Source organism: Bidens hawaiensis, unplaced genomic scaffold, assembly GCF_021521415.1.
Source record: "Bidens hawaiensis isolate Kalapana, Puna unplaced genomic scaffold, B.hawaiensis_p1.1 tig00034715_1, whole genome shotgun sequence".
Taxonomy (NCBI): Eukaryota; Viridiplantae; Streptophyta; class Magnoliopsida; order Asterales; family Asteraceae; genus Bidens; species Bidens hawaiensis.
The window spans coordinates 201-15,904 of NW_027505334.1; the positions used below are offsets into that span (position 1 = coordinate 201).

Sequence of the window (15,704 nt, forward strand, 5' to 3'; positions counted from 1 at the left end):
ATTTGTCTTTTTAAGTATAGAGACATTAGTTATGCTATGTGAACCTAATGTGTGGTAGATTACCTACAACATTGCGTGAACCGATGAAAGTCATGGTAGCATAAACTGTTGAAATTATTGTTAAAAAATGAAATTGGAATTTACTAATTCAAACTATTAATATTATAAATCATAGCTAATTTAACGGGTGACAGTCTCAACATTCAGTTTTATCACCAATAAAAATCTCAATCTAACAAAAAGTTGACATTGTCAATATTTGACGACGTGGCGATTACGTAGCAATGATTTACTTTTTCAATGAAGTAGCGATGTGGATTTTAAGTATACATTACTTTTATAAAATTGATTATATTTAACAAGATATTGAAAGAAATAATGTGAGATCCACAAACCACCATCTTCATCTTCAACCTCCTCCACCCTCGTCAACCACCATCATCACCACTGATCATATTCTCATGTGATAACTTTCTCCTAGTTGATCAAACTTTCAAGTACCATGTTTTCGATCAAGTTCGAAATGTTTTGTTCTACAATTGCAAGTACGAACACTGCCTATTGTTCACCAGAGAAGATAATTGGTGGTGATGATGGTGGTTGTTGGAGGGTGAAGAAGTTGAAAATGAAGCCGGTAGTGGTTAGGTCTCGGTGCTCACTTTATTTATTTTAATATTTCGTTAAATATAATTAATTTATGCAAGTAATATATATTCAAATGCCAAATCATACGTTACATTATTGAAAAAGCAAACCATTGATACATTACACGTCACATCATTAAAAGTTAAAGTGGTTAATTATTTGTTGGATTGAGAATGTTATGGGTAATAAGATTGAAAGTTAAGGCTGTCATCAGTTAGATTGTGGTTGGGTTAGTATTTGTCAGTGATTTATACAGTAGTTTGAATTAACAAAATGTGTTTATGTTATCCAATCGGCTTATAATGTTTATTTAGCTGGCCTTTCTTCTAGATTCTTTCAATTTTCAGACTACTAAATGTATTTAGGATAAACGTAGTAGCCAGCCAGGGCATTTGGTCTAGTGGTATGATTCTCGCTTTGGGTGCGAGAGGTCCCGAGTTCGATTCTCGGAATGCCCCCTTCTTAATATATTTTTTCTTGAAACAAGATGCATTTTTTAAAGTCATATCAAATATCAGGGTGTGTTATCCTATCCTTTCTACACTCTGCAACAATGGCATCATCTTCCACACTCTCTACAATCACTCTACGCTCCTTCTCTTATCCCCCACGCGCCAACACCACCACCGCTCAGTTTTCTCCCAAACAAACCCTAGAATTCGGCCACCGAACCCCCAAACTCACCCACCGGTCCACACTCCTCCGTCCAGTCGCCGCCGTGGCAGAGGAGAAAGTCGTCCAGCTAGGCGATGAAATCTCAAACCTAACCCTAGCTCAGGCACAGTCTCTGGTCGAGTACCTTCAGGACAAGCTCGGTGTCACCGCCGCCTCCTTCGCTCCTGCCGCCGTCGTCGCCGCTCCCGGTGGCGCTGGAGCGGAGGCGGCTGAGGCCGTGGAGGAGAAGACGGAGTTCGATGTCGTGATTGATGATGTACCGAGTAATGCGAGAATTGCGACGATTAAAGCCGTTAGAGGCCTGACGAGCCTGGCGCTGAAGGAGGCGAAAGAGCTGATTGAAGGACTGCCGAAGAAGTTCAAGGAAGGCGTGTCGAGAGACGAAGCCGAAGACGCGAAGAAGCAGCCTGAAGAAGCGGGAGCTAAGGTTTCTATTGTTTAATTAAATTGCCAGTTTCTGGTAATGCAATTTGCTTTTAGTTGTTCAGTTTTGTAGTTGATATGTTGAATTGTACCATTTTACGACATCTCTTGATATAATGTTCGGTTTCGCTGTCTAATATGATGATATTGATATTGTATTAAGTTATTGCTGGATGAACTCGCATAAAATTGATTGTAGAATTTGATGAATCTCGTTACATCGGAAAGTTGTTTCAATGCTAATCTGAAAACGATAACTTAAAACTAGCAATAAAGAATGTAGGAATTTAAAAATCCGATTCTAAGATATTGTACAAAAGGATTGAAAGCATGCTTTATGCATCTTCTAAAACCAGTAGTTGACAAAGATTACTACGAGATTCATTTGGATCAATTATGTTAACTGTTGACTCATGCGTGTGTTAAACCTACTTCTAAATCGATTCCAGTTTCCGTCATAGGACTGAAACTCTCTTGGAGAAGAAAACCTTCTTAACTTGTAGTTAAAATTGTTAAATTGGCTTATTAAAATGGTTTATTTATTTGTAGCCTACTCAAATTTATAGGGGACCAAGAAAACCGGGTAGGAAATGAAAACGGTTTGAGATGACCTGGTTTGGACCTCACCCGTAGGATTGTATTCGGTTAGAGAACCCCTATGTTGAAACATGTAACCGGATAATCCTGTACAAAGTTTGAAAAAGAAGGTATATATTGTCCAGGCTTTAAGTCATAAAGTTCCAAATGTTTTTGTGTATTAAGGCATAACATGTCAACATATTATCAAGCAAGTTAGATAGCCAAAAACACACATACCAGTTTGCATGTTCAAAAATCAAAATAAAGCAGAATATTTCGTGGGGGTGAAAAACCAATGTAAGCATAGACATATATATGATATAGCATATTGGGCATTAGTTAAGGATCATACTCGATTTTCCCCTCTTATTATCCTACACATAGGCCTTAGCTAATGAGCATTGAGCACTTAATTAGTCTTTGCTAGTTTGCAACACTTAACTGCAGAAAGCATTTCTAAGTTTATGATGATTCAGTTGTTGACCAATCACACAAAATGGGTTAGTCTTGATCTTTGAAGAAAGCAAACTAAATTTCCTCAGTTTTGGTGATCCAAGATAAAGACAAAGTAAATGAAGAGCAAGCTCAGTTCAATACATTCAGTAATCATAATTTCAAAATTTTCATTTTAAGAATGTGAATGTTAATTGTTATAAACATAACACATGTCCAACCAATTTATTAATATTGGATAACATAATATAAATACGCACCCACAGCCAGTATTGAACCTAATTAAACAAATTCATATCCAACAACTCTCTCATTACGTTCCTCACCCTGCTTTATTATACAAACATAAAACTAGGACAATTTAGCATTAATACATGAGAGTTTGTGTGTGTGTGTGTGTTAAACGTAATTAAAGACATTTAAATCGAACCTTGGAATCCCCCCTTTGTCCATCATTTTTAACATGAAGATGGGGAGATACGATGCTGTTGACAAATATACCAAGTCGAATACTGTCCCCATTGTCGGACACACTTCTACCACCATCATGACTGTAGGTTTGTGAATCCACTAAGCGGTGTACGACAACATACTTGTTCTCACAATTATCTATATAATTATGTAGTTCCCACTCGTTGTGTTTCATTACCAATTTCGTCCTTGTAATGGGGGGACAATATGTATATATGCATAGACATTCTTCTATAACCGCAAGTCTATGAAAGCAATCATGTTCATATAACAGATCTAATGGTACGGGGATTTCTTTAAATTGCTCCGTAGATAAATCTAGAAAAATAATTACTTTCTTCTTACTTTTTTTTATTAATCATGAACCAGTGAAGCGCTCCATCACATAAGATGCCAGATATACCAACGTAACTCGTATACTTTACTTGTCCAATAACTTTCCAAGTATTTGATTTCAAACTCAACACAAAAAAACGTGTATGCCTTTTGTTCTTGAACCCTCCTATAACCTTGTAATCATTTGTAGACGAGTCATAACCAAAGCCCCAACATTCAACTTTTTGCCTGATCATCATAAGTTTGTGCATATGATGTTGATATGGCGGCGTTGGCAGTTTCTTCTCTTCTCTAGTCGAAGGATTAGTTACTACAAATTCAACATCTCTAGGAGAAACACATACTAGGCCATTACAAGAGCCGACAATATGAGTTTCATTTCCGTAAAACGAACTAAGTTCTTTTTTATATGAGAACTGTAGGGGTATGGTACTAAAACCCGGTTCTACGACCCTAAATCTATTATGTTTGGCTTATTTCATTACATGGACTAATACGATGTTATTGGGCCGATGGGGTTTTGTGGAAGTAACCCTAACTGGGCTAGGCCCATTAGGGTACCATGATGGTGGCCATGAGACTCTATATAAGGAGGTCTCCACCTCCTTATCATGGGTCATGCTCAGTAAGAGCCACCACCACTTTTTTGTGTCTGTGAACAAGAAATCCTCAGGATATCTTAGCAGTCACCTCCACACCCTCGAAACCATTGCAGGTCTCGACATTGCAGGTCGCCGGCGCAGCCGCAGCAGAAGAAGAAGATCAGGACGTGGTTCGTTCATCTCGAAAATCCGTGGAAACATCGTCATGGATCAGGTAAGATTCATTTCGTGCTTCGACATTGGCGCCATCCGTGGGACGGCAACGAACTGCCCTTCGATCTTCATCTCGGCTGTCAGATCTCTCCCAAGAAAAACGCAGATCTGGAAGTTTACAGAAAAAGGCTTCAAAGCTTGTTCTATTTAAAGCTCAAAAAGATCCATAGATCTAAAAAGAGGCTTCCAGATCTGGGCAAGAAGGAAAATCCGTGATTCGAATGATCAGATCTCCGAATCTGTGAATCTGTGATTCAGGATCTCCGAATCTGTGATGGTTTTAAATCTGCTCCGAATCTTCAGATCTGTCCAGATCTGATTTACAGATCTAGGTATTACAGACCTGGATTTTAGGTCTAAAGTTGCAGATCTGACTCTTAAATTGCAGATCCAGAAGTTACTAGACTTCCGCCGCCATGTACGCACGCCCGGGGGTTCTCACTCCGCAGCCGTGCATGTGCCGCCGCGGAAACCACCATCTGGGTTTTGCCCAAGAGACCTCCGCCATGCACACGCACTTGCGAGTCACCACTCTATCGCCGTGCATGCGCGCATCAGGCTACGCGCCAAAACTTCAAGGTTGGGAATCCTCCTAATATCCCATATGGCTACGCGCCAAACTTCAAGGTTGGGAATCCTCCTAATATCCCATATGGCTACGCGCCAAGGTTGGGAATCCTCCTAATATCCCATATGGCTACGCGCCAAACTTCAAGGTTGGGAATCCTCCTAATATCCCATATGGCTACGCGCCAAACTTCAAGGTTGGGAATCCTCCTAATATCCCATATGGCTACGCGCCAAGGTTGGGAATCCTCCTAATATCCCATATGGCTACGCGCCAAACTTCAAGTTTGGGAATCCTCCTAATATCCCATATGGCTACGCGCCAAACTTCAAGGTTGGGAATCCTCCTAATATCCCATATGGCTACGCGCCAAACTTCAAGGTTGAGAATCCTCCTAAGATCCCATATGGCTACACGCCAAGCTTAGGGGTTGGGAATCCTCATACCATATGTTCACGCATCACATATGCTCATGCATATTACACATGCTTACGCATCACATGCTTACGCATCACATGCTTACGCATCACATGCTCGCACATGTCACAGTCTACACGCACGCGCACGCAACATCTGCGCGTGGCGCATAACACAAAACCAAAGTCTACGCGCACGTGCATGCAACATCTGCACGTGGCGCGTAACATAAAGCAGCCCGTAAGTCGCCTCACGCGCTGGCTCAATTATTATTTTCACAGCTCATAAGACGCCTCGCGCGCAAGCTGTTATTATTCTTATGGCCCGTAAGTCGCCTCACGCACAGGCCTTTATTATTCACACAGCTCATAAGACGCCTCACACGCAAGCTGTTGTTATTCTTACGGCCCGTAAGTCGCCTCACGCGCAGGCCTTTATTATTCACAGCTCATAAGACGCCTCGCGCGCAAGCTGTTATTATTCTTACAGCCCGTAAGTCGCCTCACGCGCTGGCTTTATTATTCACACAGCTCATAAGACGCCTCGCGCGCAAGCTGTTATTATTCTTATGGCCCGTAAGTCACCTCACGCGCAGGCCTTTATTATTCACACAGCTCATAAGACGCCTCGCGCGCAAGCTGTTGTTATTCTTACAGCCCGTAAGTCGCCTCACGCGCAGGCCTTTATGATTCACACAGCTCATAAGACGCCTCGCGCGCAAGCTGTTATTCTTACAGCCCGTAAGTCGCCTCACGCGCAGGCCTTTATTATTCACAGCTCATAAGACGCCTCGCGCGCAGGCATTATTATTCTCAAAGCTCGTAAGACGCCTCTCGCGCGCAGGCTTTTATTATTCTTAGCTCGTAAGACGCCTCATGCGCAGGCTTTATTATGCTACAGCTTGTAAGACGCCTCTCGCGCGCAGGCTTTATTATTCTTAGCTCGTAAGTCGCCACTCGCGCAGGCTCTATTATTATAGCTCGTAAGTCGCCTTGCGCGCCAGCTTCATTATTCTACAAGCTCGTAAGTCGCCTTGCGCGCCAGCTTCATTATTCTACAAGCTCGTAAGTCGCCTCGCGCGCCAGCTTCTTTATTATTTTACAGCTTGTAAGCCGCCTCACGCGCCAGCTTCATTATTCTACAAGCTCGTAAGTCGCCTCGCGCGCCAGCTTCTTTATTATTACAGCTCGTAAGTCGCCATGCGCGCAGGCTCTCATTATTCTACAGGCTCATAAGACGCCTCTCGCGCGCAAGCTTTATTACTTTCACAGCTCGTAAGTCGCCTCACGCGCCAGCTCAATTATTATTCTCAAAGCTCGTAAGACGCCTCTCGCGCGCAGGCTTTTATTATTCTAAGCTCGTAAGACGCCTCTCGCGCGCAGGCATTATTATTATTTTAGCTCGTAAGTCGCTTCTCGCGCCAGCTCCATTATTATTATAGCTCGTAAGTCGCCTCACGCGCGAGCTTCATTATTATTATAGCTTGTAAGTCGCCTCGCGCGCAGGCTTTTATTACAACATGTCACCATCATGAAGAAAGCCTCTCAAAACTCAGACAATAAAGACAAGGCCAAAGAAAAGGGAAAAAACCGCCTCACACCTTATAAAGTCCAGCGCTCCACCTAGACGCTTGCGCGCCCAGGAGCAACATTGGACTTGGGGGGGCTTGTAGGGGTATGGTACTAAAACCCGGTTCTACGACCCTAAATCTATTATGTTTGGCTTATTTCATTACATGGACTAATACGATGTTATTGGGCCGAGGGGGTTTTGTGGAGGTAACCCTAACTGGGCTAGGCCCATAAGGGTACCATGATGGTGGCCATGAGACTCTATATAAGGAGGTCTCCACCTCCTTATCATGGGTCATGCTCAGTAAGAGCCACCACCACTTTTTGTGTCTGTGAACAAGAAATCCTCAGGATATCTTAGCAGTCACCTCCACACCCCCGAAACCATTGCAGGTCTCGACATTGCAGGTCGCTGGCGCAGCCGCAGCAGAAGAAGAAGATCAGGACGTGGTTCGTTCATCACGAAAATCCGTGGAAACATCGTCATGGATCAGGTAAGATTCATTTCGTGCTTCGACAAGAACGAAACACATATCCTTCTATGTCCAAATTCAGTATTGTCACGATCACTTTTAATATTATGGTTCAAGTGAGCTTTAACAAAGCGAGAACCGGATATAAAAGATTGCCATGACTTACACACACTCTTGCATCAGATTAGATCTTTCACATGCAAACGTAGGAGTATATGCTCAAACACATCAAACGCAAGCTCTGCCATTGGAACCGAGCAACAACTGAACACGAGTCAAAGAATTGAAGTTGAAAAAGTTGGGTTTAGGGTTAATATTAATAATGATATTAAACGTGAAGTTGTTTGGTTGGGCCAGGCCTAGTAAACACTTTAAATGTGTCTAGATTAAATAGTATTGGATTCTTGGGGCCTTTTCTCTAGAATACAAGCATTCGTGTACGTTGCTGCGTATATATATTATCGCCTCAATTTTTTGTTTGTTTAAGCCTACAAAAGGTCATCATATATCGAGAAAAGTATTTCAATGCGTATTTTACATTGATCGAAAACAAAATTAATTAGCTTAAAAACGTACATTATTTAACGCATAAGGATAAAACTGAATGCCAATATAATTGGATTCATTTAAATCAAAACAGACAAATGGGAAACAAGTTACGGAGTTAGGTTATATAAATGCGCATTTTACATACAAAGTTAAAAATTAAATATATTAAAATGTATAACTGAATTCGAAAGAGTATCAAAACATATATTAAAAATTAAAGCATGAGGGTATAACTGAAATCAAAGAGTATCGAAATGTGTTCGGTTCGTTGTTGATGCGGCGAGAATTGGGTCAATATTGGTTCGGTTCGTGACAATGCCGGAACTCACATATTATTTTAAAACGTATTATTTTATTAAATTTAATTAGGTTGAAATGTATATTATTTATAGCTACGGTATCAATTAAAATTTAAAAGGCTAATAATACTATTCGCCAAGATGCTAAATGTTATACTACGAAATATAGTAAAAAAAAATGTTTGATAGGGACCAAAGAATTTAAATTGAAACCCTCACGAGTTTATAATGGCTATTGAAAACACATTATAACTAGTTTTATACTTGTTTAGTGACTAATATGTTAAAGCAAATCCTAACCTAGATATATGTTACGGTCAAGATCGACTTCTGGATGTATGATGTGATAATAGATTTATGAGAAATATTGAATGAAATATGAATTCCACACGGTTAATAATATCACATGGTTACAATATTACTTTTTATTTAGACAGAATTACAAATTTTGTCCTTTAAAATAAGACAAATTACGGTTCGTGTCATTTTCTAAGTTTCCTTGCAGCCGGTGTACTTTAAACTTTTTTTTTTTTGCACGTTATGTCCTTTACGCTAACTGGGTTAGAAAAACTCAGTTAAATGCCCTCACGTGAGGCGCATGTGAGAGCATTTTTTGTCTTTTCACCTGTACCTGCAACTTCTTCTTCCTCTTTCCCTATGTTTCTTTAATCTCCCTTTCCATCCACCACCAACAACCATGAACACCACCACCACCACCACCAAAAAACCACAACCATCCGATCTCCAACCACCATCTCCGCAAACACCTCCGTATGGTTCCATCATCATCATCTTCATCTTCCCGTTGAAAACCCTAATTCATCTTCCCGGAGAACCCACAAACCCAGATTCAATAGTTAATCTATTAACAATTATTATTATTATTTATAATAATAATAATAATAATAATAATAATAATAATAATAATAATAAAATCAAAACATCTCCCTCCTTCTTCTTCTCCTATTATCCCTGCGCCACTGTACCCACCCATCACCTAACCTCCATCTATAAATAAATCTATCAACATCCACATTTACGTCATTCTAATTCAGCCATGATCGGACCACAGAGGCCACAGTTTGTCCTCTTTGGATCGTCAATTGTTCAGCTCAGTTTCAGCAATGACGGTTGGGGCGCCATGCTCGCTGACATCTACGCTCGTAAGGTATTGACGTCAACCGTTCCTTTTATTTATAAACTTCGTTCGAACAAAATGTTGATTTTGGTTTCCTAATTCAACCCAACCCTAATTCAACCCAAGGTATCACCGGAGTGGTTGGTGGCGGCGGTGAAGATGGATCTGGGTTTGTGGGTTCTCCGGCGAGTTGGATCTGGAAGATGGATCTGGGTTTGTGTCTTCTCCGGCGAGTTTGACCGGAATCTGGGTTTATGGGTTCTCCGGCGAGTTGGATCTGGGTTTGTGGGTTCTAAGCAGTTTGGTGTTGCAGGGTGGTCGGGATAAGTGGTGGTCGGATCTAATGGTGGTCACAGAGATGGTGACACTTGTTGGTGGGGATAAGCGGTGGTGATGTTGGGTGTTGCAGACTTGCAGCCTTGCAGGTGGTGGCGGTGGTGATGGTGGCCGGGAGAGTGGTGATGAATCTGAGATGAGATGGAGACGGTGGCTGGTGGCGGAGCTATGGTGGCGGTGGTGATATGAAACCCTAGATTGTTAATCAAAGTGTGTGTTAATAGATACAGATACAGAAACAGAAGAAGAAGAAGTTGCAGGGTAGGCAAAAAGACAAAACTACCCTCACATGCTTCTCACGTGATGGGATTTAACAGAGTTTTTATAACCCAGTTAGCGTAAAGGACATAACTTGTAGGAAAATAAAGTTTAAAGTACACCGCCTGCAAGGAAACTTAGAAAATGACACGAACCGTAATTCGTCTTATTTTAAAGGACAAAATTTGTAATTCTGTCTTTTATTTATAGAGATAAGGTCAAATCTACCTATTGCACAACATTTCTAGTGGTCCCCAGGTGGACCTCAACCTATCGCTATCTAGGTATATTCTAGGTGTCATATGGTAGGTTGCATTTCCTTCTTTATCCGTTATGTACGATCTTCCTCCTTGTCCTTATCTGGTCGTTGCGACTTATTGTACGTCTTATTCTTATAGCCGTAGATGCGATATTTGGGGTGTTACCCCTACAGGTTGTTTTAAAGTTATAATCACATAACCATTTTACTTTGCATTTCAAACAAAAACAACATAAGTAATTACACAAATAAATGGTTCATGCCTTAGCAAATCAATGAATCGATGATAAGTACTACAGAAAAATGAAGTATACAATTATCAAGTTGACAGTTGGTCTAAAATAGTCTAGGTATGTTTAAGTAATTAAGTTTAACGAATTAACCAACATATTGCAAATAGTACGAAGTTTGAAACAAAATTTATATACCGTCAGGCTTGAAGTCATAAAGTACCAAATGTTTTTTGTTTTTGGTTTTTTAATCAATTGAAGCATAAATATTATCTAGTTAGAAAGGAAAGGCACAAACCCACATATCAAGTTTTTTTGTTTTTTTTGAAAGGCGTCTTTCGTGATGACAACGGTATGATATGTGAAGTTTGGATGTGTGATTTTGTTTTGGCTTTGTATGTTTGAAAAAATGATTGATCAAATTTTTAATGAGTATAAATCATAGTGATCACTTATCGAAAAATGACATTGGTTATTAAATAATTGAACAACCGGGAACAACATACATATGAGACTTAGTTGACATTTATAAAGAGTATCTAATTAATTATGAATATTCCTTCTATAGTAGTTGTTAGTATGAATAAGAAAAATCTGTTATAGCCATTTATGTGCATTCAATATACTCTACAAATTGAGAAATACATAGAGCTGAACATAATAAAATAAGCAATTAAAAGATTTCATTTAAATTGTTCGTTTGGAACACACTGATACTGTTTTTGACATTGGCTTCACTATTGGCCATCGTCGATATTTGTCGTTGGCGGTAATAATTTATCATTATAGTAATTTTAGTTAGTTCGTAAAACAATTGGTAGTTACTTTATGTTGTGAGAGTATCCAATTTGTAGTTACTTTATGTAGTTACAATTTGTAGTTACCTACACCTAGCTAATTAGCAGTTTATTAGTCTTTGCTAGTTTGTAACACTTAATTGTAGAAAGGATTTCTAAGTTTATGATGTTTCATTTATTGACCAATCACACAAAATGGGTTAATCTTGATCTTGAAGAAACGAAACTAAATATCTTTAATTTTAATGACCGAGATACATGAAGAAAATAAAAACAAAGAAAAATGAAGAGCAAGCTCAGTACAATACATTCAGAAATCATAATATAAAAATTTGCATAATAAGAGAATAAATGTTATTTGTTTATAAAGATAAAACATATGTCCAACCAATTTATTAATATTGGATAAGAAAATATAAATAAGCACCAGCATGTAATACTATACTAAATTAAATAAATTCATATCCAACAAATTCCCATTATATTCCCCGTTTATGCTTACAAGGCCTCTTCCTTGTTTTTATTTCTCTTCCAGTTTCTTGTGTCGCCCTTGGCACTGCTTTCAACACTCTCATTGCGTTCCTCCCTCTGCTTCATTATACAAACAGAAAATCAGGACAATTTAGTATCAATATGTGAGTGCGCGCATGTATGCATAACATTAAAAGAAATTGAAGACATTTAGATCAAACCTTGGTATTCCTCTTTTGCCCATTTTTATTAACTCGGAGATAGGGAGACACGAGGCTTTTGACAAATATACTATCAAATATATTTTGTCCCCATCGTTGAGCACATGTCTACCATCTTCATGAATGTAAGTTGTTGTTTTTGAACCCACCTCAGTTGTCAAGAGGTGTGCAATGTCATAATTGCTCTTACACTGATCTATATTATATGGTTCCCACTCATTGTTTTTCATTACCAATTTCTTACTTGTATAGGGGGGAAAATATGTATATATGCATAGACATTCTTCTATAATCCCGAGTCTGTGACCGTAAGAACAATCATATAGAAGATCTAGTGGTACGGGGATTTTTTTAAATTCATCGGTAGTTAAATCTAGGGAAATAATTACCTTCTTCATATTTATATGGGTCATAATCCAGTGTAGTGCTCCACCACATAAGATACCGGATGTATTCACATAACTATCAAATAAATCCACATAAATCTTATACTTCACTTGTCCAATAACTTTTCAAGTATTTGATTTCAACGTGAGGACATGAAAAACTGTCACATGTTTTTTCCTGAACCCTGCTATAACCTTGTAATTATCTGCAGATTTCAACATGAGGACATAACCAAAGCCCCAACATTCAACTTTATCCCTGATCCTTAAACGTTTGTGCATAAAAGGCGGTGTTGGGAGTTTCTTCTCCTCTCTAGTGGAAGGATTGGTTATTACAAATTCAACATCTCTAGGAGAAACGCATACTAGGCCATTACACGAGCCAACAATACGAGTTTCATTCCCGTAAAACTAACTAAGTTCTTTTTTATATGAGAAAGAAACACAGATCCTTCTATGTCCAAATTCATGATTGTCGCGATCACTCATTTCTTGTAAGCATGGTTCAAGTGAGCTTGAACAAAACGAGAACTGGATATAAAAGATTTCCATGACTTACACACGCTCTTGCATTGGATTAGATCTTTCACATCCAATCGCACCAGGATATCCTCAAGCACATCTGACGGAAGCTCTGCCATTGGAACCCACCAACACAAGTCGTGTTTAGGGTTAAGGTTAACAATAATATTACTCCACGTACATTGAATAAATAATCGTCGACAAGATAAGTTGCTTGGTTGGGCCAGGCCTAGTAAACTATTTTAAAGGTGATTAAATCATAAATACTTTCTATACTATTGGATTCTTGGGGCCTTGTCTCTAGAATACAAGCATGTGGATTTTATAGACTTAATGTTTTGTTTGTTAAAGCCTACAAAAGGTTCATATATCCAGGCTTAGAGATGTATGTTATTTAAAATATAATAAAACCAAAAGTTAAAATTAAATTGGTTAATGATGTATACTGAAAGTGTAAGAGAAAAATAAAAACCGAAAGGGTATCGAAACGTATTCGGTTCTTTGTTGATGTGACGGGAACCCAGTCGGGTATTGATTTAGATTGTTACAGTACCGGAACTCATTATTATTTAAAAATGTATGTTTCCTTAAAAATAGTTAAAATGTATGTCATTTTTAAAGTGTAAATGTAAAATCAACATATAAAAGAAAAAACTAATAATATCTGGACCACTAAATAATAGCCACGCGGACCAACAAGGAAGTCTACTATTCACCACTGTATGAATTAAAGTGGTACTAGTTTTTGACCCTTGTTTTGCCGCAGAGGCGTAAACTCGGGAGAAAAAGACCAACGCAGTCCCGGTTTTGGGACAGTGCAACATGTGCAAGGGCATGAGGCCCAAAAGGTCAAAAGGGCCAAACAGAATTTTTAACTTATATACTATTTGTGGCCGAAATCCAAATCCAAAAGAAGATAGATAATGAAATTCAGTTTCAACACAAACTAAATTCTATCAAATTCAATTTCAACACAAACAAAAATCAATTAAAAATATATATAGTAAAATAAAAAATACAATTGGATTATTATTTAATAATGAGATGATGCAACCAACTGATATAACCAAAATTTAAAATATTAAATCAAGATATAATTGAATGAATCTTAACATTTTTAGTCTTTATAGTATATATTGAATATAATAATATATATTATAATTTATGATATTAACATATATAAAATAGATTAAAAAAATATTATGGCAGGTTACAATCGGGTATTTTATCGGGTAATTGGGGCTACGTAATCGGATATACTACAAATGATATACCTATCTCAAATTCATGAAAAAAATCAAAGGTAATCCCAAACCCGTCCATACCCTATTGGGAAGGGTATTAACCTAAGAAGGAGGCCCGAATTTTATCTCGCACGAGGCCTAAATTTTTTCTTCATTCTAGGAGACGGGCCTGGCATGGGAGGCTCGGAGGGTGTGCGAGTCGCACCATCGGCCGAGGCACATAATGTTCGAGGGCACAAACTTTTTTATACATAGTACATATATGTGTTTTTTGGTGTTAATAAAATGAGATTATATGTTATGGTTTATGAGATAAGTACATGCTCAGAATGGTTCTGCTTATAATAAACCAGTCGATAAAAGTTTTATCCATGTACACTAGCGAATAAAAAGTTTCCGTTAAGGCATACAAGTCTTTTTATTTTTGCTCGGCCGAGATATTTAAATTCTCGGAGACGGCCCCGACGGGTGGATAAATGGATTTCAAAGCGTAAAAAGAATTACACCAATGAAGGCACTTTCAAGAAGAGACACTTTCAAGTAGAGGTATGAACATCAATGCAAATGGCTAATAATACTACACTACACAATATATTATTATCTACCTGAGGGACAAACTTTTCAACAACAAAACTTCAACCATCTCAAAGATAAGAAAGCTAAAGTTAAATAGGTTAAAAATATACATTATTTAAACTATTAAGGGTAAAATCGAAACTGAGAGAATATGAAAGCGTGTTCAGTTCGTTGTTGATATGGCAGGCAGGAATCCAATCAGTACTGGTTCTGTTCGTTACTGCGCGGGAACTCGTTTATTATTTAAAAATGTACTGCTTGTGAAGACCCGGGCGATGCGCCGGATCTGTTAGACTGAAAAGGGTGTTTTGGTCAAAATCATAATTTTGACTGTAACTGAACTTTTAGTATGAATTGTCAAACTGGTTGTTAATTGGTAGACTATTTTTTTAATCAATTCCTAATCTGCAACCTGCTACTTGAAACTCAATTTTGACTTTGAATTCAATTTGAAACTGAAGTTTGTATATGCAATTTGCAATAAAACTCTTTTTATCTCCAAACTAAACCATCTTAAAATTCACTTCAACTTTGACATCTAATCCATTAGTTTGGCGGAACGTAATCTTATCCGGATATAATGTTGCACCGTTGTTGAGGGCGAATTTCGATAGAATGACTAGAATGATAATTTCGTGTCGTTTTATTGCCCGAGAACTATTCAGGGTAGCCCAAAAATGGCGTGCACCATTTCTTGATGTTCAGCCAAAAAAAAAAAACTTTCCATCACTATTAAATGTTGTTTGGCATTTCTCCAGTTCAAGTTTTTTGTTTATCTGCACAATTCCAAATTTAAAAAGACAGACAATGTTCCTTAATTGTACCAATTAGACAATCAAAGTTCACATATTAAACAAAAAGAAGCAATTAAAAGCAGCATGTTTGGAGTCTTATAGTAAGGGTACCGGAGCGTTCATTGGGTAAGGCCTAGCTATTAAACTAACAAAGTTTGAAAAAGAACATGCATATACTGTCCAGGCTTGAAGCCTTGA

General features: G+C 38.4%; 1 protein-coding gene, 1 non-coding gene and 1 pseudogene across 2 annotated transcripts; 2 read left to right on the top strand and 1 right to left on the bottom strand.

Annotated features, from left to right (window-relative positions):
* Window positions 1-1,031: 1,031 nt before the first annotated feature.
* TRNAP-UGG (transfer RNA proline (anticodon UGG)) lies at window positions 1,032-1,103 on the top strand. The gene has a single exon. It is a non-coding gene; the product is annotated as a tRNA-Pro (tRNA).
* Window positions 1,104-1,175: 72 nt separating this feature from the next.
* On the top strand, window positions 1,176-1,845 carry LOC143612501 (large ribosomal subunit protein bL12c-like). Its single transcript, XM_077086471.1, has one exon. The coding sequence runs from the start codon at window positions 1,199-1,201 to the stop codon at window positions 1,760-1,762; it is 564 nt and encodes a 187-aa protein (XP_076942586.1). The 5' UTR covers window positions 1,176-1,198; the 3' UTR covers window positions 1,763-1,845.
* Window positions 1,846-3,112: 1,267 nt separating this feature from the next.
* LOC143612517 (F-box/kelch-repeat protein At3g06240-like) lies at window positions 3,113-7,674 on the bottom strand (annotated as a pseudogene).
* Window positions 7,675-15,704: the final 8,030 nt, after the last annotated feature.